The 24411-nt window shown below is 42.6% G+C and overlaps 2 protein-coding genes across 4 annotated transcripts; one reads left to right on the top strand and one right to left on the bottom strand.

Moving 5' to 3' along the window:
- Nucleotides 1–6836: 6836 nt before the first annotated feature.
- Nucleotides 6837–13206, bottom strand: MEIG1 (meiosis/spermiogenesis associated 1). Of its 2 annotated transcripts, none has more exons than XM_048963371.1 (5): nt 13099–13206; nt 12671–12759; nt 11126–11257; nt 9663–9825; nt 6837–8110 (listed from the first exon to the last, which is right to left on the bottom strand). In XM_048963371.1, exons 3-5 carry the CDS (start codon nt 11227–11229, stop codon nt 7982–7984), a joined length of 396 nt encoding a protein of 131 aa, XP_048819328.1. In that variant the 5' UTR covers nt 11230–11257; nt 12671–12759; nt 13099–13206; the 3' UTR covers nt 6837–7981. The 2 variants fall into 2 exon arrangements, with proteins under 2 accessions (XP_048819328.1, XP_048819335.1); XM_048963378.1 differs by lacking the exon at nt 13099–13206 and adding an exon at nt 13048–13067.
- Nucleotides 13207–13294: 88 nt separating this feature from the next.
- On the top strand, nt 13295–23871 carry DCLRE1C (DNA cross-link repair 1C). 2 transcript variants are annotated; one of them, XM_048962964.1, is made up of 14 exons: nt 13295–13450; nt 13541–13592; nt 14428–14512; nt 15393–15452; nt 16012–16067; nt 16350–16451; nt 16737–16809; nt 16970–17110; nt 17611–17712; nt 18277–18413; nt 18988–19042; nt 19466–19554; nt 20366–20466; nt 21708–23871. In XM_048962964.1, the coding sequence occupies exons 1-14, from the start codon at nt 13342–13344 to the stop codon at nt 22682–22684; spliced, it is 2139 nt and encodes a 712-aa protein (XP_048818921.1). In that variant the 5' UTR covers nt 13295–13341; the 3' UTR covers nt 22685–23871. The 2 variants fall into 2 exon arrangements, with proteins under 2 accessions (XP_048818921.1, XP_048818932.1); XM_048962975.1 differs by lacking the exons at nt 13295–13450; nt 13541–13592 and adding an exon at nt 13601–13839.
- The last annotated feature ends 540 nt before the right edge of the window (nt 23872–24411 follow it).

Here is a 24411-nt window from a genome sequence, read left to right as displayed (position 1 = left end):
TTGCTGGCATGGAAGCAAATGGCTGTGAATGATGTTCAAACTGGGAGATTTCAGCCTGTCAAAGGAGGGAAGCTCAGGACAGCCCTTCAGATGGAGCTGTGGGAGCAGAAAACAAAACTGCTTAAAGGATGAAGTTTGGTTGGCTTATGAGAAATAAAATAAGAGTCAGCACTGGAAATCAGATGTCCTTTTCAGCAATAAGTCTGCTTTCCACAAATCCAAGCTCAGCAAAAAGATGATTTGGCAGCAGATACTCTCACACTTAAATGCATTTGGTGTGGCCTCACTCCCACAGCCAGAGCTCCAGCATCACAGATCCTACCAGCACCGTGAATGTGAGCGCAGGCTCAACCTGTGCTATGGGTTTAGTTTTCTCTCTACCCTTACCTTCTGAGCCCATCTTTCAATGTCTGCCAAACATGAAGTCTCCCCTGGAAAGTGGGATCATGCCTCCAGCACTGGCATATGGGGTTAAACTCCTTAACATTTAATCTAGCCTAACATTTGTGTTAGCACTCGAAATACACCTCATCCACAGAACAAATGCTAGAAATACCCTTAGTGTGTCTCCCATACCTGACATGGTAGGCTGATGATGAACATGGGCATTTCCACCAATGCTCACTGATGCAACATCACTCACAAAAGCTGTGGTTTCGGATTTTTTGTCACATCTCTAAGCTCAGGGGACCCCTACATGGCAGAATAGAACTAACTATAAAGTAATAGAATCACAGAATCATTAAGGTTAGAAAAGACCACTAAGGTCATCTAGTCCAGCCATTGAATGATTTGTCCCATTTGCAAAAACTGAATCAAGCCAAATATATATAAAAAAATAAAAACAAACTGTCACCATCAAGTTCAAAACAAGCATGTTTGTGACTGCCACAATTTCATTGCCCCATAACACTGAGTCACCGCTTTGTACAATTTAAAGAACATACATCAATTTTCAGTGAAGAGTAGGAAAGCTTCTCTGCAGTAAAAGGCTAACTGTGTTTTAATGGTAAAATAATACAAAAAGACATCTCAGGTGGTTTCTCATGGTTTGCTGTGATCAGGTCGGATGCAATTTCTCTTCCCTTGCTCCTGTTTGGGATGCATTACATCTCTCATCTATCAGGCAGTGAGGCTCTGGCACAGCTGCCCAGAGGAGCTGTGGTGCCCCATCCCTGGAAGTGCTCAAGGCCTGGTTGGATGGGCCCTGGGCAGCCTGAGCTGGTGGGGGCACCCAGCCCATGGCAGGGATTGGAGCTGGGTTTAAGTTCCAACCCAGGCCATTCTATGGTTCCATCACAACTGGCTGTGTCGAAGTGCCTGCGCTGTTTCAAGGTTTACTCACTGCGCTTGAGCTCTCCTTGCTCAAAAACAGCCCTGGCATTGCTCCCAACAAATAGATTGGGCCCATAAATCACAGAGAGCTTTGGATTCTGTTCAGAACATCAGCACCGCAAATTCATAAATAGTATGCATAATCTCTCCTTTAATATTTTATTTATTCTGAAGGCCATCGTGTGGCTTTTTCTCCTTTCTGGGTGAAGACTTCATTCAACACACACATTAAAATTTTATTAAATCCCAAGGCTAATTATATATCCTCATCAGTGATGCTGCTGCCTGCACAACCCCATCTGCCGGAGGCCTGTGCCATGTCTGCATAGTTCTGTCCTGAACTCATCACTGAGCTGTGGTCTCTGCAGGTCCTTCCAAGGAACCTGGTGCTCCAGATGTGAAGAAGCTGTGGATATTCCATCTCTGGAGGTGCTCAAGCCTGAGCTGGTGCTTGATATAGTGGTTGGCAACCCAGCCCCTGGCTGGTGCTCAGAGCTGGATGGGCTTTAAGGTCCCTTCCAAGATGAGCCATTGCATGATTCTATGGCTCTGCCACCAGCAGAAGGGCTGGCAGCATCACCGGTGTCCCCTGCATGGTGAGGGATGTGATTTTGTCCACGTTGACGCTGTACGTTTGACTTTGCATGTGCTGCACAGTGCCCTGCTGAGGGTTTCTGAAGGTTAGCTGTGGGGAAAAGCAGGGGCTAGATCCTTTTTGTAGAGCAGTTACCAGGGCTAGCTGCACTTATGGATGCATGTAAGGAGTGAGGGGTCTCTAAACTGGCGCTGAGTGGAATCGCAGACACCTTCAGACTGAAAAAGAAAACAAATTCCAAATTCCGCATGGGCATTTCTAGCATAATCCATCTTAAATGCAATAACCCAGCAAAGGCTTCTTTCTTGCTTCCCCTGGCTTATAGCAGCTTGCCTTGAGTCTCTTCCTTACTGTAAGTGGACATCTTCCTGTAGCTGAGGATTCATGCATTGTTTCACGGTGAATGGAAAGATCCAGTGCACTGAGACCCACAGTGAGCTGAGCATTGCTAAGGTGACACACACTGGCACCCGGTGCTGCGGGCTGATGTGAGGAGCTCCTTTCTGCACATGTGCTGTGGGATGTGGGGAGGGCGTTCATCCGTCAGCAACAGAAAAAACAGTAACAAAAATCACCGCCTTTTTATCCTCTACGATAAAGGAAGGGGCTGCAGGAGCCAGGAGGCAGTCAGCAGAGGGAGACGTGGGCTCACAGATCCGGCACGCAGCCCCATCCCATGGCATCCCTCGCTGGCTTTGCCATCTGCTTCTTCCCATCATGAAATCTCAACTGAAAGTCACAGCATTTGAAGGCAGATTGACAGAAATCACTTTATTTGGGGATGGGGGGGGAGGAATATCTTAAGACAGAGAAATACTTCATTAAATGTAAATATGAATAATGAAATTTTCACAGAATTGTAGGGATTTTCCCTCTTTCACATGCGATACATGCACAAGCAATGCAGCAGCACCCAGCTCTTCTCTTTCTTCATTTTCCTGGCAGGCTATGAGCAGAGGCATGGCTGTGAGCTTCCCTGTGAAGAGCAGGGGAAGGTGCTCCAGCCCACACCAGCTGCTTCCACAGGTAACAGCCATAGGATGAGAGGGAATGGCCTCAGGTTGTGCCAGGGGAGGTTCAGGTTGGATGTGAGGAAGAATTTCTTCTCAGGAAGAGCGGTGAGGCATTGGCACAGGCTGCACAGGGAGGTGGTGGAATCACCATCCTTGGAGGTGTTCAAGAAACGTGCAGATGTGGCACTGAGGCCACATGAGGTCAGTGGGCACAGTGGGGGTGGGCTGATGGTTGGGCTGCATGATTTTAGTGGTCTTTTCCAACCTTAATGATTCTCTGATCCTGTATCTGAACTCATCCTCCAGATACATAAATCTCCCTTCTCTGTTGAAATAGTGCTCTGCCCTGACAAAGTATGAATCCAGTGACTCTTAAAACAAATCTGTCTCTGTATTGCAGGTGTAATGATGTTCCTTAGCGATCTGACACCTCCTGGGCACACTGAGCAAACCCAAAGAAGCAGCCGCACGCGATGCCCTGCTTCGTGCCCTGTCCCTGCCAACAGGGCAGCCCAGGCTGGGCGCTGTGCCTTTGGACGAGGCGTTTGGGTGTTCCTGCCAAGGCTCCTGACTAACATCTGCAGCAAGGAGCTGGGACCGCCTCCCAGCCAGCCAGAGTGGAACTACTGCCAGTGTGGGAGGACGTTTGTGTGGGTACCAGATCATAGAATCACAGAGCTACAGAATGACTTGGATTGGGAGGGGGCTTAAAGCAGATCCTGCTCCAATCCCCTGCTGTGGGCTGGTTGCTCCCCACCAGATCAGGCTGCCCAAGGGGGGCCCTGGCCTTCCACACCTCCAGGGATGGGGCATCCACACCTCTCTGGGCAGCCTGGGCCAAGGCCTCACCAAAACTCTGTGCATCTTGTGGCTGACTCCCTACACACGCTTATCCTTCCCTCCCTTGACCTCTTCTTTTTAGACATTCCTTTCCTTTTGTCTCCATGCCCTGGGCCAATGGGATGTTGGTTAAGGGCAATTCAGAATCACAGAAATAACAAATATCAGGATAATGCTAAACTAAGCATGCACACAAATATTAACAGGCAAGTGATAACAGAGATAAGTACGAAAGCCAGAATTCCTGGTTGATGTGGTTGAAAATGCTTTGCAATGAAAGCATTTGTGGTGTATTTGGTTGAAAATGGTTGCAATGAAAAGAATTAATCCAGCCTTTGTTTATAACTGTTAACATGATTAGCATGAATATTATGGGTTATTTTATGATATTTGAGGGAGTTTCTTCACTAGAGGTCAGTGGGCATGGAACAGGCTGCCCAAGGCAGTGGGCACAGCCCCGACCTGCCTGAGTTCAGGGGGTGTTTGGACAAATGTTCTCAGACATAGGGTTTGAATGTTGGATGGTCTTGTGTGGAGCTGGGAATTGGACTCAATGACCTTTGGTGTGTCCCTTCCAACTCGACACGTTCTATGATTCCATGGTTGAGTTCACAGAACGACCTATGATCTGGCAGCACCTAACACAAATAGCTGCAGCGTATGGAAGAGTGCTGTGGAACCAGGGAAATATGGGAGAACCTGCAAAGAAAATACAGCAGTTCCATTCAAACTGCCTCCAGGCGGGCTTCACTTTTTTCAACGTGAGGCACAGTGACATCAGCAGCTGCTGAGTTAAAGTTCTCCTTGACAAAGTTTGAAGCTATTTCCAACAACTTGAAGGTAGGAAATGATGTTTATGAGTGGAAAAGGTTGAGGCTCGAAAGCCTTCAGAACTGGAACTGTCCACTGAAGTGAACAGCGAAATGCTTCCACTAGCAGTTGGTGTGGAAGCCGAGCTGCTGTGACTGTAAGGCAATCAGCTGTAGAATCGCTTTCAGACAATACGGCTGCATAATGAATTCAAGGAAAGGCTGAAAACGTTGAAAAACAGCCTAACATACAAAAACACAGCTTTATTTCCTCAGTGTGACCTGAGAGCTTACACCCTGGCCATTTCATCTGAAACTGTCAAACAAAAAGCCCAAAAAGTAGGTGTTGGAAAGGTTTGTTTTAGCACCTCTTCTGAGCTTCAGCAAACACAGGGAGCATCCATCTTTGTCTGATACACAGCCACAAAGTGAATTAGAATGAGCCTGAGTACCTCAGACTTTGGGCAGCTGGTCGGGCTTGCTGACAGGCAGCCTTGCACCTGGGTTATGCTGCTCCTTGTGTCCTCCTCAGCAAGCAGAGCCGAATACCAAATCCACTTCAGGACAAATAGCTCAAGCAAGCAGCCTTACACTAGATTAATGTCATCTTGTGATCACAGACAAAGCTGAATTCAGGCAAGAGCCCCAGTATCTGTTTCTCTTTCAGCAGAAAAGAAACTGTTTAGCTTCACAGCTAGGGCGTTCCACAGCTGAGGTCTTAAAAATGGTTTCAATAACCTTAAATTTGGCACAAATTGTACTGCAATATGAATACAATCTGGATGCCAAAGGACAAGTCTAGCTGAAACTGTCACCATCAATACCAGACCTGCTTTTTTGGTAATGGAGTGAGTGAACTTTCAAATGTGGCATCGGGGCTGATTAAAGCTATGCCAAAAAATTGCACTGATGACAGGGCTTTTCTTTCCCTTTCACCCCGTTAATCTTTTAAATATGACAGTGAGATTCAACACACAGAGAACAGAAAAAATGTTAGTAATGAAATCTAGGCTGCTTGCTCTCTTTAAGCATGAGGAATCTGCCAACTCATACAAAAAAAAAGCATTTCCAAAGTGGAATGTGTGAATTGCTGTCCTACTTGTCTGAGCCGAAAAGCAGCCCTTGTGGGCTGTATGAAATGTGTGCTCACTGTTTTAAAGCATAATGCAGAAAAAATTTGCTGCACTGCAAAAACATTTGGTGCCAGCAGATAAAATGAGGGAAACACAGAATAACCTTTTACATTTGTTTCAATTTAAAAAGGCTTTTATTTAAAAAAAAATAATAATAATTAAGCTTTAAAAACTTTCCTGCTGTTTTAATTCTGCTTCAATACCCAACTCTGTCTCTATTATAGATTGATAGCACCAAATTAATTCTCACTTACTGTGTGCATGCTGATGGCAATAATTCAGTCATCTCTGCTGATAAGTTTATCTACCTGTAAATGTCTACCTGGAAATGTCTCTTTCCATCTCCATTGGAAGATTTCTTGTTTTGGATTCTGTGGAAAAAGGGAGAACCTCAGTCGTAAAGTGAAAAAATGGATGGATTGTAATTGTTCTGTTCCTGCTGTTTGTTTGCAAAGCACAAAAAAAGGCCTCTCTTACTAAGTATGCAGAAAGCAAACAAAAGGAAAAAGAAAAAAGAGAATGGAAGAGAACTAAAATTTACTGCAGTAATGCTTTGTGGCTGTCGCTGCAGAACTCTGCTTGTACAACACAATGACCTTCCTGGAGCAAAAAGCTTCACAGCTGCTTCTGAGTACCTTCCAGTTGTTTCTCTAACACAGTCAATACAAATCTAGGCTAAAAATCTCCAAGCCATCTCAATAAGGTGACTGGAACACTGCCACCTATTGACAAGATCTTTTGAACGTTGTATCTATGCTGCTTACTGCGACCCTTTAGTTTGCATGCTGAGCTGGCCTATGCCTTACTTTCAAGTGAAGAATAACCCTTAGATATTAAAATGTACACTGCCACACATAATGTCCTCCTGCCAGCATCTACATCCATGCCTAAAACTTGGTTGAGATGATCATCCTGAGCTTTAGTCTAGAGACAGAAGGAATTGATAACATATTATTTGTAACTACCATGAACACAGCACTAGTTCAGATGAGTCAGCTTCGGCAGGTCACTTACCCACAGTTTGGGTGGATTCAAGCATTATACTTCAAGTGAAGGTAACTATGAGGTACCTCACATTTACCAGCTGCCCCAGTGTAGGAATGTTTGCGGGCAGCTTCTGCACGGCTGATGGCAGAGCAACAGGCTGGTGCTGCATACCAACATTGACAAGAATTGCATTGTGCTGTCCTCTGTTCAGAACAAAGGCTGTAAAATGAGAAGCTGTAGATACTGACAAGGTGATATCTGAAGGTAAGCAAGACGAATTCTGCCCAGAAACCCCTCTTTTCATTTAAGTAGGTTACCTAAACTGAAATATTACTTGAGATGTTTTCCAAGCTATCTGCAGTTTTGTACTCCCTGATCCCACTGTATGTAAATCCACAATTCTTTTTTTTCTTTCCTCCATAAAACAGCATAACTTTCCAAATCAATGAATGCTGTTGGGATATGTGGTGTGTGAGACAGTTTATTTGATGTACAATTGGGTAAAGGCCTCACGACATTGGGATGATGAGGCAAACAAAAAGATCAAGCACTTACAGACAGAAACCCTGACCCATTGGGGTTAACAAAGACAGTGACCAGAAACAAACTTGGTGGGTTGCCCTCATTAACAAGAAGTGGGAATGTTTATTCCAGCAGCGTTATCTGATCAAGAACTTCCAAATGAGGAAACAATCAAAAGAAACAGACCTGCTTAGTCTCAGTGACAAACACAGAGTGTGAGAAAGTTTATTTGAGTAGAGCCGTTTGATGGAGGACTCCTAAATTGGGCTGCTGAGGGCAGAAAGGGAAACGCTAAGCAAACATACTGGGGAACAGATCTGACACAACAGTAACTAAATAAACAGTAGACTAAAACAATAAAGATTTCTGCTCGTTGTTCCTCCTCTCCACAGCACTACAATTACTACAATTCTCCTTTTGGACTTACTGGGAGCCTCACAGCCCTCAATTACACCAAGAGACTGCAGCTGACATTAGCTGATATCGACAAGATTATGTTGTTCAGAGTAAAGATTAATGAGCCTACTTACAATGGACTTTGCACAGTCAAACCAAATATGCAAAGTCCCCTTGCAGCTTTTTATCTTTTTGATATCAAATTATTTGGAACACGTTCTGTATTCCCCATTCTATCTGAGAATGACATTTATGCTTTGAATGCTGGGTTATACAAATCTCATTCTCTTGCAAATCATAACTAACAAAAAGATTTATTTAAAAATGTACAAACTTTGGAAAGTAGCAAAATCAGTATACATAAACTTTCACTTTATGAACATCTTTGTCTTCACATTCTCTTTGCTTATTGTAATAATAGAAGGTGTTGTCCTTTCTCTGAAGCTTCTTCACAAATCCAGTTTCTGGCCAACACTCTACCTACAAAGAAAATAAGAGGATATTCATTCACTGGAACAAGTTTGCACTGAGTGATGCTTGTGCCCCATGTTGTAGAGAATATAGGGTACAGTTCTATGGGAAAACAAGTGTTTCTGAACAGACTTTGCATTAGTTTCCTTAAGTATTAAAAAAAGATTGAGAACCAGATGTTAGGAAACAGTTTTCTGATCTAATATAAATAATTTTTTGATCAGAGAAGTCTTGGAATAAGCAGGATCAGTCCTGCAGGACACCAGCACCATCATGGTGCTGTTCATTATTCATTTTGTGAAGCTCTGAACATACAAGTGCTCATGCCATTAGTTTGAGAGCTTTATGGTTTTGACAGCTACCTCCAGTTTGAACAACTGTGATTACTTCTGATCAGCCCAATCCTTAAAAATCAAGTAATAAGAATCCCATCTCTTCCATGCAGAGCTGAGAATAGGATATTAAAGTACAGCATTCTCTGAATGGAGAGTTCCAGAAGCAGTAGCTTAATTCTGCATTACTTTGGCATACAGTTGAATTATGTGCATCCTCTGTCTGAAGATAAGAGCTTTAACATTTGTTACAACTACATTGTAATTGCATCATTAATCATAACTGCAGTCAGGAAGCATAATATGGAGTAAATACAACATTTCAAAATGTGTAAGCTGGAAAAGAACCACCAGATCCTGGCAAGCTTCAACAGAACACACATTTTAAATCAGCATAAGTGATGCTCTTCAGCTTTTATGAGGATTTAATTGCGTGTGGTTACACACTGCCATAAATCTTGAATGGACTCATCCTACCACACTAATTGCAGCATTTATGTACACAGGAGGTTAAGATCTTTTAAAATTGTATGTTTCATATTATATACGTTGCTTTGGAAGACCAATTACAGAAATTCAATGCAGGTAACACATTATTTGCTCTTTTGAATCTCAGGAAACCACTGCATATCTCATCTGATGCGCTAGGGAGTTTTGCCATCAACTGCAATGAGCAGAAGACCAAGTCCTAGATGTGCTCTGTTGACAAATGCCTGCAACACAACTCCCTGTAACACAACTGCCTTCAGATATTTCTGCTTTGGTCAGATTCAATAGAAACTGAACTTGCAGTGTGCATGACATTTGATTATGCTGCTATGCAATAGCACAGGACTGAGCTCCTGGACAATGAATGCATTTCCTCTCAGGGCCTTTGGCAGAGATGTGGGGAAACTTTGCAGAGAATTACCTTTCATATATTCCTTCCCTCAAAACTGAATTAGTCTTTCAGACAACAGCTACATCTCTTCAAAGAAATCTAGGTGATATTTGTAAATGTGTAAGACCTGGGGAACAAAACCAGGCTGGCTTGTGTTTCTAATTTCCTTCTGTAAAATAAATTATTCTGCACAGCTAACAACTGCAGGAGAATTCAAGTCAGATCTGGGAGAAAAAACTGTATCAGAAACTAGCATAACTACAGGAAACAAGAGGCACATTCAGTTTTATTTAATAATTTAACATTAGAGAGGAATTCAGTGTAAGAACTGCAGAGTTTTAAATCTTACCGTATCAACTTGTTTCACTTGTTTATATTCAACTTCATCTCTGTACCCAGCTTGCTGGAACCTGTATAAGTTCTCTATCTCATCTGACCATTGTTTGGCATGACATATAGATTTTGGCTTGATGTCAGCTTTAGACATGGCTGCAGAAACTTCTGACATTTTCCTGAAATTAGATTTTTGAAAAGGAAGTAGAGAAGACAAAAGCAAGGGTTCTTGTTAAGATGAAACAGGGATGGGTAGAACAAAACTGAAACAGTAAAGTACAAACAATACAATGTCTTCCTCTCCAAGTCTGAGGTTAAAAAAGAAAAAAAAAACAAAACCATGGCCTGGGATGAAAAGGACCACAGTGATCATCTGGTTTCAACCCCCTGCTGTGTGCAGTCACCATTCACCAGACCAGGCTGCCCAGAGCCACATCCAGCCTGGCCTTGAATGCCTGCAGACATGGGGCATCCACAGCCTCCTTGGACAAATAATGATTATAAACAACCAGAAACCATCTCCACAGTCACTGCTCCTTTGAGACAGGTAATTTTTCAGGTTTTTCTTTCCTCCTACTGAAGGAACACCAAAATGGCAAGCACAAAATGAAACATTCAGGACAGGTGAGGAACAGAAGGAAGGAATGCACTGCCAGTCATATGGCCACAGTGAAGATGCCAAAGAACTGGTTCTAAGAAATCAGTTGGATGGGGTAAGAAAGAAAAGCACAAGATCTACCAACATTCATCTTAGTCAGTGCTTGCCCAACCAAAATCTTACTGATGCTTCCAACTCTCTCCCATACAAAACCCTTTTGCAAACAAGGTAGAATTTCCTTACTTAGCAAGTTCCAATGTCAACTGAGAGTTCCAAAAGTTGAAAGCTGGTGGCTTATCAAATTAGCCAGTTAAAAAGAGCAGTAGAGAAAAAAACTGCAGAATTGCTACCATAATGTGGAAATCTGCATTCTTAGACATATAACATATGAGCTATTGGGAAAGAAGAAAGGGCCTTTCATCCCTGACTGCATATGCTTCATTAAAGATCAATAAAAAATATGCACAAAGTCTCTCTTCTAGCAACACTGATCTATTTCTTGCAGCTCAGCACTCCAAACATTAAGCACTAAGGGCTCTGCAACTCTTATTGGTGTTTCGTAATTGAAGGCAGCCATTTAGTAATAATAATTAAAGAAAAAAAGTAATTTTCACACCCACTTATGAGGTGTCAGGTACAAATTAGATGCTCAGCATATATCCTTATTGCAAGTCCATAGTGTAGTATTGCTATCTCAAGATAATTCTTTGATCTCTTGCTGCAAAGGGCCCTTTTGTAGCATTACAGAATTTTGCATATGCTGTTTATGTTAGAGAGCCACTGTCAATCTGGGACATGAGAAAGACCATACTGTAAGTAATGGCATTAGCTCTTAAATTAATAATAGTTCAGCACTTATTAAGCATCTTATGATAACTTACATGTTACTGGGCTTAAGTACTTCTTTAGAGGATGTGCTGAATTCATCTGATGAAAGCGGTTCTTCAAGACATCTCGACGCACTTGGCATTTCCTGACTCACCATTATTTTGGATTGCTTCCCACAGGTCTTCCTGCTCAAAACACATGTAAGCATCACATAAAGTGTCAGCTTGGTGACTTCAATAATCAAAAATATAAATAAATCCTGGTATTTTTAGGCTGATATTTCAACCTTTTACAAACGGCACTCTTTGCCTACTGTGGTGCCTCTGAGTTCCAAGCACAGAGCTGGTCTCATTGTACAAGAGCACAAGATGAGCCACACTCCAGACAGTCCACAGTTCAGGGAAAAAAAACAAAAGACAGCAGACAGCTGTAGGTAAGTGAAAGAATGCAGGACAGTGGTAAGAAAATGTAATCCAGCAAAATACTAGTGCTTTTTATGCAGAGTGTAATTGAACAGTGAAGTGAACTTTGCTTAAACAAAGTTTGCCTACTCTTAATTCAGAGGAAATGGCGAGATTCCACATACTTCTGTTTCAGCTTTGAGGGTTTTTTTTAATTTTTATTTATTTATTCATTTATTTATTTTTTAGGTCAATGACAGCTTAATTTCAATGGTATCCAACCCAGCCTGGGCCTGTGTGTGTTATTTCCTTAATGCTTTCATAAGTCAGCACTCACAGGGCCAATCTAGGGCCCTAGAAGTTGCTGAGAAATGTCCAACGATTTCAACAGACTTCACACGAGAACCTTTGAATTTTCCAAGGTATTCAGGCAGGCATCTAGGCCCTGGCCTGATACTACCCTGACTGAACAAAATCCAAGAATGGATGAGGTTGGCAGTGACCTCTGGGTCTACCTGGTCCAGCCCCCACTCAGGTAGGGACACCCAGAGCAGGGTGCCCCAAATCACATCCAAGCAGCTTCTAAAGATCTCCTAGGAAAGAGAATCCATAAATTCTCCAGACAAGCTGTGCCAGCGCTCTGTCACCTGCATAGTAAAGTTTTCTTTTTTTTTTTTTCTTTTTTTAAAATAATCATTTGCAGAGTTTTCTCTTCTTTTCTTTTTCTTTTCTTTCTCATCCAGAACATGAAAGAACTGTTGGACATATGGGAAATTGTCAGACGAGACAGATACCAGTGTAAAAAGCTAATATTTGAAAGATTTGTGAATGCACGCATATTTATAACAAAGTGTGGACACTTCATAAGTGAACCTCAGTCATGATCAGCTGAAGAGGGAAAATCTGACCAATGGCCTGCATAATTCACGTTTAAATAAGTGCTGTTTATATTTACATGGGTGCCAGTAAATGCACTGTTTTCAGTCTGTGCACGCTTTCAGGCCGTATACATGTGAGAACGGGCACACTAACTGGAATATTACTCTCATACCAGCTGCTTACTGGAAAATGAAACATAGTAGGCTGCTTCTGAGGCACTGGAACAGAAGAACTCCCTGATTTGAAGTCTTTGGTGCCTGGCTTAACAATATTAAGCACTACCAAAAGTGGAGAAACGAGAAGTAACTGACTACGTACTTCTTTCAAGTGACTGAAGCTGTGTATTTGCCTCTCATTAAATCAGTTACTCTTCAATGCCGCTTCTTTCCCCAAGTTTCTTCCGTTTCCTTAAAATTCACAATGGAAAAGAACAGAACTTGTACAACAGAAGATTGCACTTAAACAGTCACCGCCACCAACAGTAAAGACAAACTGCTCAGAATATACCTTGCATCCACAGCTCCTAAGGCAGAGCTCAGCATGAAGGCAGAGCAAGGCTCCCACCACCCAACCATGAGATCCAAACCCTGCTCTGAAGCCCGAGGCCTAAAGGCAGCCAAGCCCCAACCGATGCAATTCCTGCCACATCCCACCTAAGGAAGGTCTCCACACAGCACCCCCAAAACAACCCCCACCACCCCCACCACACAGCCCGCTCGCACATCCACGCCCCTGTCCTCAGAGACCTCGGGACGGGACGGGACGGGACGGGACGGGACGGGACGGGACGGGACGGGGATGGCGGCGCCTCCTCACAGCACCAATGGCCGCCGCGCCGCGCCGTTTCTAAGCAACCGCCTCCCGCCGTTGCCCTTTTAAGCCCTTGCTCCCGCCTCTCCTTCCGCGTGCTTCTGATTGGCTGGCAGGAGGCGAACTCTCCTCCCGATTGGTCGAGGCGGTGCGGGCGCAACGAGGCGGAAGCGGCCGCCATGAGCCGGTTCGGGGGCCGGCTGCGCGAGTACCCTCAGCTGTCCATCGACCGCTTCGACCACGACAACCTGCGCGCGCGCGCCTACTTCCTGTCGCACTGCCACAAGGGTGAGCCGCCCCTCCTTCCCGCCCGTCTTTAGGGTATCTCCCCCACCCTGCGGCCATTCCCGCCCTGACCGCCGTGCCGTTTCTCCTCAGATCACATGAAGGGGCTGAGGGCGCCCGCCCTGAGGAGGAGGCTGCAGAGCAGGTATTGAATTGTATGGGAGAGAGCTAGTATGGAGCAGCAGCACAGCAGTGAAAGCAGCCCAGCAGCTGAACGCGGAGATAACGGAGTCTCAGTGCCCGGGGTGCTCAGCTATTAGAGCGCATGTTGCATCTCCTCAAATGCAAGCAAAGAATCACTTTGATCACCAGCTTTCTTTGTGTGCTGTGCAAAAGCCAGAGCTTTGTAGGATCCATTCTGTTTCCATTCTGCTGGCTGCAAACTGTCCCAGGTGCCTAATCATAGAGTCGTGGAATGGCACAGTGATCATCTAGTTTCAACCCCCTGCTGTGTGCAGGCTCACCAACCAGCAGACCAGGCTGCCAGAGCCACATCCAGCCTGGCCTTGAATGCCTCCAGGGATGGGGCATCCACAGCCTCCTTGGGCAACCTGTTCCAGTGCATTCCAGGGAAAGCATATACATCTGGAGCAGAGCTTGGTGTGTGTGCAAACAAGCAGTGATATCCATACATGTGGCCGCCTACAACACACTTTATTCATGCCTGCTTAAAAATACACATGCACAGACACACATAGGTAAGATTTTGGGTCTGCTGCATTGAAAAAAAGCCTGCTCTGCAAAGGTGCAGCAGCTCCTCCTGATCCCACTTCAGGTTGGTGCAGCACAGCTACTGCTGGCTTGCTGTTCTGCGGGTCTTTTTTGGGTGACGGAGGGCCTGTGTGTGTGTTTTGGTGTGCTTGGTGCTGGCTGCTGATGCATCTTTAGATTGCTCCTTGCTTCTGCTTAAAAAGAACACAAACAAAAGCACTCATCTTTTTTTTTTTTTTTTTTTTTTTCTTTCTTCCTTCTCCTTACAGCTTGAAAGTTAAGTTATATTGCTCTCCAGTAACTAAGGAATTGCTACTGACTAACTCGAAATATGAGTTTTGGGAGAATCACATAGTAAGTTTTCTTTTTTAATTTTGAAATTCCAAATGGTTTGAATTCTTAGTATAAAATATTTTTTGATGTGTATATCTGTGTTTTGGAGCAGTCTGGGAGTCTGACAGTTGTCTGATCGATTAGCATTTTTGTTTGTGGTGGAGAAGCCATACGTTCTCAGCTTTTGTGCGTACCTGCTGGATGGATCACTTGGAACTGCCTAGAAATTTGGGATGGGGTGTTCTGTGAATCTGGTCATGCAGTAAAACCCAGTAAAACTGCTCTGAGCAGGCTGCTCAGCTGAGAAGCTGGAGGTCAGACCTAGAGGGGTGATGACAGGAGTCTTTCACTTTGGCTTTTTCTTGGCAAAACAGCTGTATACAAATATGGTGGGAGAGGCATAGAGCATGTATGTTGGAGGACTCAGAGTTAAGATAGGGCATGCCAAAATTGCCATCTGTAAATTAGTCTCCTCTATACAAGCACAGGAAGGCTTGCTGCGTGCAGTTGGTGCTTCTGGTAATAGGGAACAGTGAGGAGAAGTTGTGCTGCAGCACGGAGACCTAACCTTGCAAGATCACTGGTGTGCTCTGGGACTGGGGAGCTGAGCATTACAGTTAATTTAAAAACAAGGCACGTGATCCCACCAGAGAAGTGTGGCTGCTTACTATTGAGAGTCCAACACACTTTTAAAGTGTGCACTGATTGAGGTATCTGTGTTCCATTTTTAGAAATGAACCTTTTTATCCACTGGAAACAGAAATGTATGACTTTCTACAGGAAGTCAGCTTAATTTTACTATTTAGATATTGGCTACTTAGGTGTTTACGTAATGAAATTTTATTCAAATGTGAAGCACGATGTTCATTAAATCCTGTAATGCATTTATTCACTGTTACAGGTTGCACTGGAAGTTGAGACTCCTACTCAGATTTCTTTAGTAGATGAAACAACTGGTGAAGTAAGTTACAAAAAAAGAAAAATCGTATGTTTGTAATGGATAGTAAAGTTTATCTGTAACATCAGAAGTGACAAGCTATTTTAAAATATATGTTCTCCATCTTTCCTCCTCAGTGTGTAACCACATGAGTTCTTCTCCACTTTTCTTATTATCAGAGTGTTTTTTCTGATAATGTCTTTCCTCTGTATTAGGGATCTCAAGTTTATGCACTGTTTCTGTGACTTTTCATCACATATTTAAGTGTAGAACTTGTAGGTCTGGTAGATCATCTCCAGGCAAAGCATATCCCAGGATGTTTCCATGTTTGTTTGCTAAAAACCAAAGAAATAGGGCTGTTTTCTGGCTGACTCTCATCAGCACCAACGTTCAGTCATCTCTTCTGCCATGAAAGGATGGTTGTTGCTCTCCAGTGCTGGCTGGGATGTGAAGAGATTGTCTTTCCATCCAAAATCACTGTGAAGTGATGCAGGTGGCTGTGGAGAGTTGCTTGCACTTTGTCGGAGAAAGTATCAGTAGTATTTGTTCCAGTGTGAAAATAATGCTAACCCCTCTGTTGCAGAAAGAAGATATAGAGGTGACACTCCTGCCAGCTGGCCACTGTCCAGGATCAGTCATGTATGTCCTATTCAATATTCTAAGTGTTTCTGCTGGGAGATTTGTCCTACAAAGTTCTCAGTAAATAGTGTGCTTGTGGATGCAGTGAATAGCTGGGTTATCCCACCCACACTGACTGAATTATTATCAGGGTTTGCCTGAAATTACTCGAGGACAAAATTGAGCCCCGTGTATCTGTTATGCCATATTCTGCTCACACAGACATATGTGAGCAAAGTAACAAATTGACACTTGACAGTTAATGCTGTTTATTAAGTTTGATGGAAGTGTTTCTCTTTGTAGGTTTCTGTTTCAAGGTGAAAATGGCACTGTGCTGTATACAGGGGATTTCAGGCTTGCAAAAGGAGAAGCAGCCAGAATGGAGCTTTTGCATTCAGGGACCAGGTATGAGAAAAAACAGTAGCATTTTAATTCAGTTCTTGGTGAGTTTAGTCTATCTGTGGGATTTAAAATGAATAAAAGGTCATGTGAACATGGGCAATTTGGGAATTATTTCATATATATATGTATTTATTAAATATATTTGCAGTAAGGAGTTCAGTTGCAAGCTTCTTTTGACTTGTTCTTTGTAATGAAGAGGAAGAATTACATCCTTTTTGAGGAGAGAGGAAGTAGTATATCTTAGTGCTGCAATGCATTGCTCACTCTGATATCACATTTCTCTTTCAGAGTAAAAGACATCCAGAGTGTTTATTTGGACACCACTTTTTGTGATCCTAGATTTTATCATATACCAAGCAGGGTAAGTCTAAATAGGCTGTGAAAGGTCCTAAAGCCACTAATAAGTTAATGAGCCTTTTTTTGTTTTAGTTAAATCTTGAAAATGTGATGTTGCCTATCAAATCATAGCACTTTACAGATAGCTTGTGAGACAAATCACAGTGCTTTTCTACACCTTTCAGGAGGAGTGTTTAAATGGGATCTTAGAGTTAGTGCGGAGCTGGACCTCGCTCAGTCGCTGTCACGTTGTGTGGCTGAACTGCAAAGCTGCTTATGGATATGAGTATTTGTTCATAAACCTCAGTGAGGAGCTTGGAATCAAGGTAACTGTTTTAGAACAGATGCTGCGTAATAACTGTGAACTGAACTGGAAATGGCCGTTCAGAGAACTACTGTATGTGAATGGCGTGCACACCGTGCTTAAAAAAAGCCTACAGTTGTGCTCAGAAGTGAGCTAACTATTTGGTTTCAGTGTGTGACATCTACTGGAACATCTTGACTCTCAAGGGAGAAGTTAATCCCCATTTTTCAGCTCAGCGTTTACCTCTCTCCTTTATACCTTGTAAAATTCTTCTCATTTGCACAACATAAATAGCAGATGCATTTTACTTTTCTCTGATCTGTGCTCAGCCCTTTGTAGCACAGGAGGTTCGTTCTGCCTGTTCTATCTATCCAAGACACTTCCCCACTTGCATATTTACAAATTACCCATTAATAAATCCTTACTGGCATTTGTTGAGAGCAGAACCATGTCTGTGCTCTAGCTGCAGTTTGGCAAACACAGCCAGCTAATTAAGAGTAAACTTTGCCTTTTTTTTTTTAGGTGCACGTGAATAGGCTTGATATGTTCAAAAATATGCCAGAAATCCTCTGCCATATAACTACAGACCGATACACTCAGATTCATGCCTGTCGACATCCTAAGGTGTGCATCATTTTGGAAAGCCTTTGCTAACCTTGCTGTGAAGAACTGATTGTAGATGTTTTGTTGCTATCCTAGAGCAAACTTGGCCCAAATAGTTGCTTGATGCAGTAGAAAATGAGAATTTTAGCAGGTTAAGGCTTTTTTTCTTTCTTTTAATTAGAAAATGTAATAGCTGATGCTAGAAATAGTTGAACTGCATTTTGAAACTCGTTAAATGAAGTTAGACAAACAGCAGACTGAATCAGTCAGGTACTGTTCGTTTTCATATATCAAAACCAGTCTGTATGATGCCTCCTGCAGCCACACACTGTGTGCTTGTAATTCATGGCCCTCCCTTTCCAACGTGTCTGAAGCTGAAGGCTTCAGAGTGGCAAGTAGAACTGTAGATGGCACTGGGGCATTGCTCTTCATTTTGCTTTGTCAGCTCTGAAAGCAGAATGCAACAGAGAAGAGATGGTATTCAGAAGAACTGGAAGTGAAAATTTGGTTTGGCTAGATACTGTGTGGCTTAATTTCTTGGGGAAAATATCAAGATTGGACTTAATTTGATTTTGTATTTGACAGGATGATGACTATTTTAGAGGAAACAGACTGCCCTGTGGAATCACTTGCCAAAATGGAACTCCCTTGCATGTAATTAGCATCAAACCCTCCACTATGTGGTTTGGAGAAAGGATCAAGAAAGCCAATGTAATAGTGAGGTGTGCATTCCTATAAAGAAAGGTTGAGGGAACTGGGCTTGTTTAGCTTGGAAAAGAGCAGGCTTTGGGGAGACCTCATTGTGGCTTTCCAGTACTTGAAGGGAGCATGTAAACATGAAGGGGAATGGCTGTTTACGAGGGTGGAGAGTGATAGGACAGGGGGAATGGTTTTAAACTGAGACAGGGGAGGTTTAGGTTGATATTAGGAGGAAGTTTTTCACACAGATGGTGATGAAGCACTGGAACAGGTTGCCCAAGGAGGCTGTGGATGCCCCATCCCTGCAGGCATTCAAGGCCAGGCTGGATGTGGTTCTGGGCAGCCTGGTCTGATGGTTGGTGACCCTGCACATAGCAGGGGGTTGGAACTGGATGAGCATTGTGGTCCTTTTCAATCCAGGCCATTCTGTGATTCTGTGAGCATTAGGCCATACAGAAATCTGTTTTAGGAGTGTGTCTTGCCTAAGTTTTATATAACTGAATCTCAGAATGGACTGTTATGGATTAAATTAATCTTGCCTATTAGGTGAGCTTGAAAACCAGCTAATTTATGTGCCTCTTATTTTTCTTTTTGTAGGACTGGAGAGAGTACATACAGAGCTTGTTTCTCTTTCCACTCTTCATACAGTGAGGTTTGTATACTTGCAGTACTGAGTAGACTGAAAGGGATGTTCTCATCTGCAAAAAGTAAAGACTCAAAGTCCGGTAGGAAGAAAGCAAGGCTGATAAGATCTGCAGTAGTGAGGATGGTGAAGCACTGAATCATGTTCCCAGGGAACTTGCTGGAGTCATCATCACTGGCTTATCAGATGTTTTCTTTCAGAGCTGGTGATTGTCTGTGTAGTTGGTGATACTGTGTGGTGGTTAGGTGAGACTGAATTCTTAGCATCCTTTCAGACCTGTCTTGTTACACTTCCATAGTGTTTGACTTATGGGTCATATCATTCTTTGTATCAGACAAATGGAGAGTACTTACTGTGTCTGTGCAGTTTTTAAGTGGAATTATTAACTGTTGATGCAACTTCTTAAACTGTTCCTCTTTCTCTTCAATTCAGATTAAGGATTTTTTGAGCTATATCTGTCCTGTGAATGTGTATCCCAACGTACTACCAGTGGGTGGGTCAGAAGACAAAGTTATGGAAATGTAAGTGACAGTAAGCTGACTTGTGAGTAAAGGTTACCTAATCCGTGCCCTTGTAAGGATCACAACTTTCCTGAATCCCAGCCTTTCAAGCAGGCCAGTGCCTTTTGCTTAGCTCTACTGATAATGCAGTTCTGTTAATCTATATTCAACTCTCTAAACTTCGTTCTTATAGTTATATCTATGTATAGAGGCTTTTTTGATAACTGTGTTTGGGTGGCATCTGAATATTCATTTATCCCACTTTCTTTACCTATTGACCTGTTTCTCAGTACTATTTTCTGAGAAGTTTCTAAGAAGGAATTTCCTTGGGCACTTTGAACTCCTAGTCTCTCTGCAGGCACCCATGTACAGTATCACATAGGGCTGTAGTCAGATGCTGTTAAAAGTCGTGGCAGCTTAGTTGTGTTATGGAGTAGAATAGCAGTGATACTGAACAACATGAACAAAATGAGGGCTTGTTTCTTGCTCCTTTTTGTTTTTTCCTTAATAGGAAAGAGATACTTTGCAATAATTGAATAAACCTGCAGTCAGATTTTCAACTCTGTCATCTTATCTTCTCTAACCAAGGGCCTAAAGTGTAGTTTACAAATGCTGTACACGTTCAGGTAAATAAATCAGAATGTCAGATCTTTTTCCTAGCATTTTAAGCTGTCTCAGCTCACCAAAGTGGCAACCTTTCCCCCACCTATTGCTGCATTTGCTTTCACACTTTTGCTGCAGTGCCTGTGAAAGGCATGAATGTCAAAAGAGTTGCTTTTGTGCCTGAAAATATCCGCTGAGTTCTCAGTACTGATTTCTTCATTTACCTCAGATTACAGCCGTTATGCAGATCATACAGGAGAAACTCAGAACCCAGGTACAAGCCCTTAGGAACACTGAAGAGATCCTGCAAAAGAACCTTGTCTGATACAGGTGAGAAGTTCTGATAGTGGTACTGTGAAAGTCAGAGTCTAGAGGTGCCAAAAGCCACGGTGCTCACTGGTTTGTGTACAAAGCAAGAAAAAAAGTGCAGCTGGAAAAGATAAATGGAAATTAAATGAAATCAGGTTTCAGGAGGGTGATAGTAAAATGCACTGAATTGCAGTTCTAAAATGTACTTAACAGCCTGTACATTTTTAGCATTCTGTTCCACGATCCTAGACTATCACTAATAAGGCTAGTTTTAAACTTCTGTGCATCACATCCTGTGTTGTGGAAGGACAGTGTGGTATTTCACACTGAAGAATTGGGCTCTTCATTATCCTGAACAGCTGGCTTTTCAGCACCTCGTATCTTTTTGAAACCCTGGTGGTTGCTATATACAGCAGTGGGTGCTCCATGAAGCCTCTGGAAACCCCCATAACTAGAGGATGACTTTGGGCCTGCTGTATTCTTTTCAGCTGTTTTTGAAGTGCCAGCTGTGCAAGGTTGATGTAATCCTGGCAAAACATGACTGAGGTCTGGATAAACGAATCTAGATCAGTATCCACTAACTGTGTGTGTGATCTGCACCATGCACATGAAGGCCAGAGCTGAACCTGCCCTACCAGCTTGTAACTGTTGACCTGTTGGCTTCATGTTCGAGTCAGCCCTTGTTCAAAACATGAAAGAGATTACATTAGTTCCTTCAGCAACAAGAATTTCATAGTTGTTTGACAGCCCTAGAGACCTCTTTATTTCTATGATTAAACTTTTCCTCATTCTAGTATAAAGAGTTCTGGTTTTTGTGTTTATGTCTAGCAAGCAGAAATAACTTTGCTAATAACATGCAGCCTACTTCCTTTAAACAGTACCTTTTGCTGATGTATTTCTTCTCCTTTTAAGTATCTGATTTGGCAAGTAATGGCTCTGAGGGTTACTGTTTAAGAAGTCTCCTTTACCAGTGCAGTCACTGTTCCAACAGAATGCTAGAACTTAAGGCCTCTTGTCAATGAAGAAGTCTCTGATGGAATTCAGTAACACTGTGAGTAACGGAAACCAAAATGGTAGAATTAACTACTGTAGATTGTAGGGTTTTAGGCAAGGTGAGCATGCTCACTGAAGTCCTGCTAAGCTTCCTTTTGAGTTAAATAACTTTGTTAAATTATCTTGTGTCCAGACTTCGCTCTGAACAAAATTTTCTGTTTTTTTTGTTTGTTTGTTTGCTTTGTTGTGTTTTTAAATTTCCTTGTCAGACGAAGATGAGCTCTTTGATACAGAACTAACCTCTGCAAGGCCTAAGATTGCAAAATATCAGGGAGAAGGAAGTAAGCCATCCAAAACTGCACCGTCTGAAAACGCTGACAGAAACACAGATGAGAGCACAGAAAGCTACAGAGCAAACACAACTTACACCTCTCTCAAGGTAGACTTCGTGGACTGTGAGGAGTCCAATGATGATGACGACGAAGATGACAAAGAAGATGATTCTGAAAAAAACACAGCTCAGGATCTTTCCCATGAGCCAGATGCCAGTCCCATAGCAAGCTGCAATGGCATACCTGGCAAGCAGCAGCAGTCTAATGCTGATATCCCTCGCTGGGATATGTTTTTTAAGTGTAACAAAGTAGATGAAAGCTCTGAAAATGAGGACAACTTCCCATCTTCAGCAGATGCTGGTGGGTCCCAGTCACTCTTCAGTGATTCGGATGGAGTGAGTGACTCAACTCACATCTCCTCCCAAAATTCTTCTCAGTCGACACACATATCAGAACAAGGGAGCCAGGGCTGGGATAGCCAAATGGACACTGTACTCATCACCTCCCAAGAGAGAAATGCTGCTGACTTCAGCTGCTTCAGCAGATGTGGCAGCAGAACAGCTCTGCCATCTCACGAAACCCCCAAGGACAGCCAAGCTGACGACAGCAGGTGGAAACCACTTGGCCAGAATCCATCCTGTGCTTCTGACGTCATCTGTGACTTGAAAAGTGAGGACTGTGACGAAGATGCAGAAGCTGGCACTGCTCCAGCTCAAGATCTGCTGGTGGAAATAAGTGACAGCTCCAGGACTCCTGATCTAGAACTGAAGAGGGACTCTCAGAGCTCCTCTGACTTTGAAATTCCCTTAACTCCAGATGCTGAAATACCTCAACAAGATAAACTGCACTACTTATATAAGAAGCTAGCAGCAGGTGAAAGCTTAATGAGAAAAAAGTCTCCTGAAAAGAGGTAGAACTGATTATATCATGATAATAATGAAATTTGTTCTTTAAATATGAAACTGTTCTTTCTCTTATTGCTGTTATTTGCATTTATGCTAATCTATGCAATTTTTGTACTACAATTACAAATAGACTTCAGCAGTCTGTATAACTTTATTGTTCTTTCCATGAAATATTGAAAGTGTTTCTGAAAAGGACTATAAAAGCATTCTACCTCCTAAGGTTTGGTTCTCCAAGGCTGTAACTAGGTAGAAAATAGACCAAACAAAGCTGGAGGTGGAACACTAAATTGAATTTAGTGTTTTCTTTTATCAGGAGCTCCAAGAGTTTGCCTTCTACACGTGATCTCAAGCTTTAATACAATACCACATGTTTAACTATGGGGGAAGAATATGGCATCTTCCCTAATGGCCATGCAAACACTGAAATGAGCTGCACTTCCACTTCCTGAAACCCCAACTTTTCACTGTGGTTACTGTAAAGAACAGATGAGCCAATGACAGCGGTGTTCTTGTAAAATCAAACTCATCTCTAAACTGAGCAGATAACATATCTCAGTGCCTGTGGTTTAAATCTTACACACAACCACCAACTTGTTAGTTCCTTTGTTTTGGTTTGGCATTGCAGCTTTGGGTTTTTGTTGAGCTTCAATCCTTTTAGGAAAAAAGACCCAAACAACAGAAGTAACCTCTGAGTTTCCCAATCCACGAGGCTTAAAGCCTAAATAATTAAAAAGACTTTCATTGTGACAGCTCCCCACACTGCATACATCTGTTTTTCTGGTATCTGGAGTGAAATGCAAATGTTAAAAAAAACAGCATCCTGCTACTGCAGTTGCAGAGAAAAAAAGGGCTATAATCTATGTATGATTTGAACTGTATTCAAATCCATGTGTTTTTTCCACTGTCACTTTGCCTACTTTCTGTTCCTGGGATTTGTGTAAAGTCCAGATCTGTCAACTTTTTTTTAAGCAGGCTAAAATGAGTCACACTGCTGTCGTTTCTACCTTTGAATAGAGTCACAGAGAGCAGAATTGTGTCTGTTGGCTTGATTCCTTAACTGTAGGATAAATTTCAGATCAGGGCTGAGTTTACAGTGTGCTTCAGTAGATGGGAGCCCCACTTAATTATAGCAGTTCCAATCTGCCATGAACTGAATAGGAAACACTTGATTTCCTCACGATTGCTCAACTACAGTCCTCTCAGTGCTAAAACATTCGTGTATGGGACAGCAACAAACTGCACTCTTACAGCTGACAGCGTAAGATGTTTTCTTCCCCAAAAATGACAACAGCAAGAAAAAAAACTAAATTTAATTTATTTTGTCAAAAACTGTAGGAAGATAGCAATACTAGAGATCACACATCATGAGAAGAAAATGTTCCTGAGCTTACAAACTGCATATGCTAAAGTACACAGTCCTAAGACATACATTAGAAATAACCCAAAGATTGACTTGATTTAACTTTGAGATTAAATAAATAGACAATCTTACAGATAATCTTGCAGCATTATTCTGCTACCTCAGAAAATAAACCCAACAAAAACAATAAGCCAGATGACAGAGCACAGGTTACCTGACTCTTAAGAAGTACACATACACCACTGAAGTGGTGGCCGTGAAGATGCCAACAGACCACAAAGCAAAACAAAGGCAGAAGCTAGGCTGGTTTAGGCTCCTTAAGAAATGGAAAACACCTTTCTTCTTCTTTTCCAATCTGGCAGTTTCCCCCCTGAAC

The sequence above is a fragment of the Lagopus muta genome, chromosome 1 (assembly GCF_023343835.1).
Source record: "Lagopus muta isolate bLagMut1 chromosome 1, bLagMut1 primary, whole genome shotgun sequence".
Lineage (NCBI taxonomy): Eukaryota > Metazoa > Chordata > Aves > Galliformes > Phasianidae > Lagopus > Lagopus muta.
The sequence above is the reverse complement of the archived record's forward strand: the minus strand, read 5'-3'. Positions and strand labels throughout refer to the sequence as shown.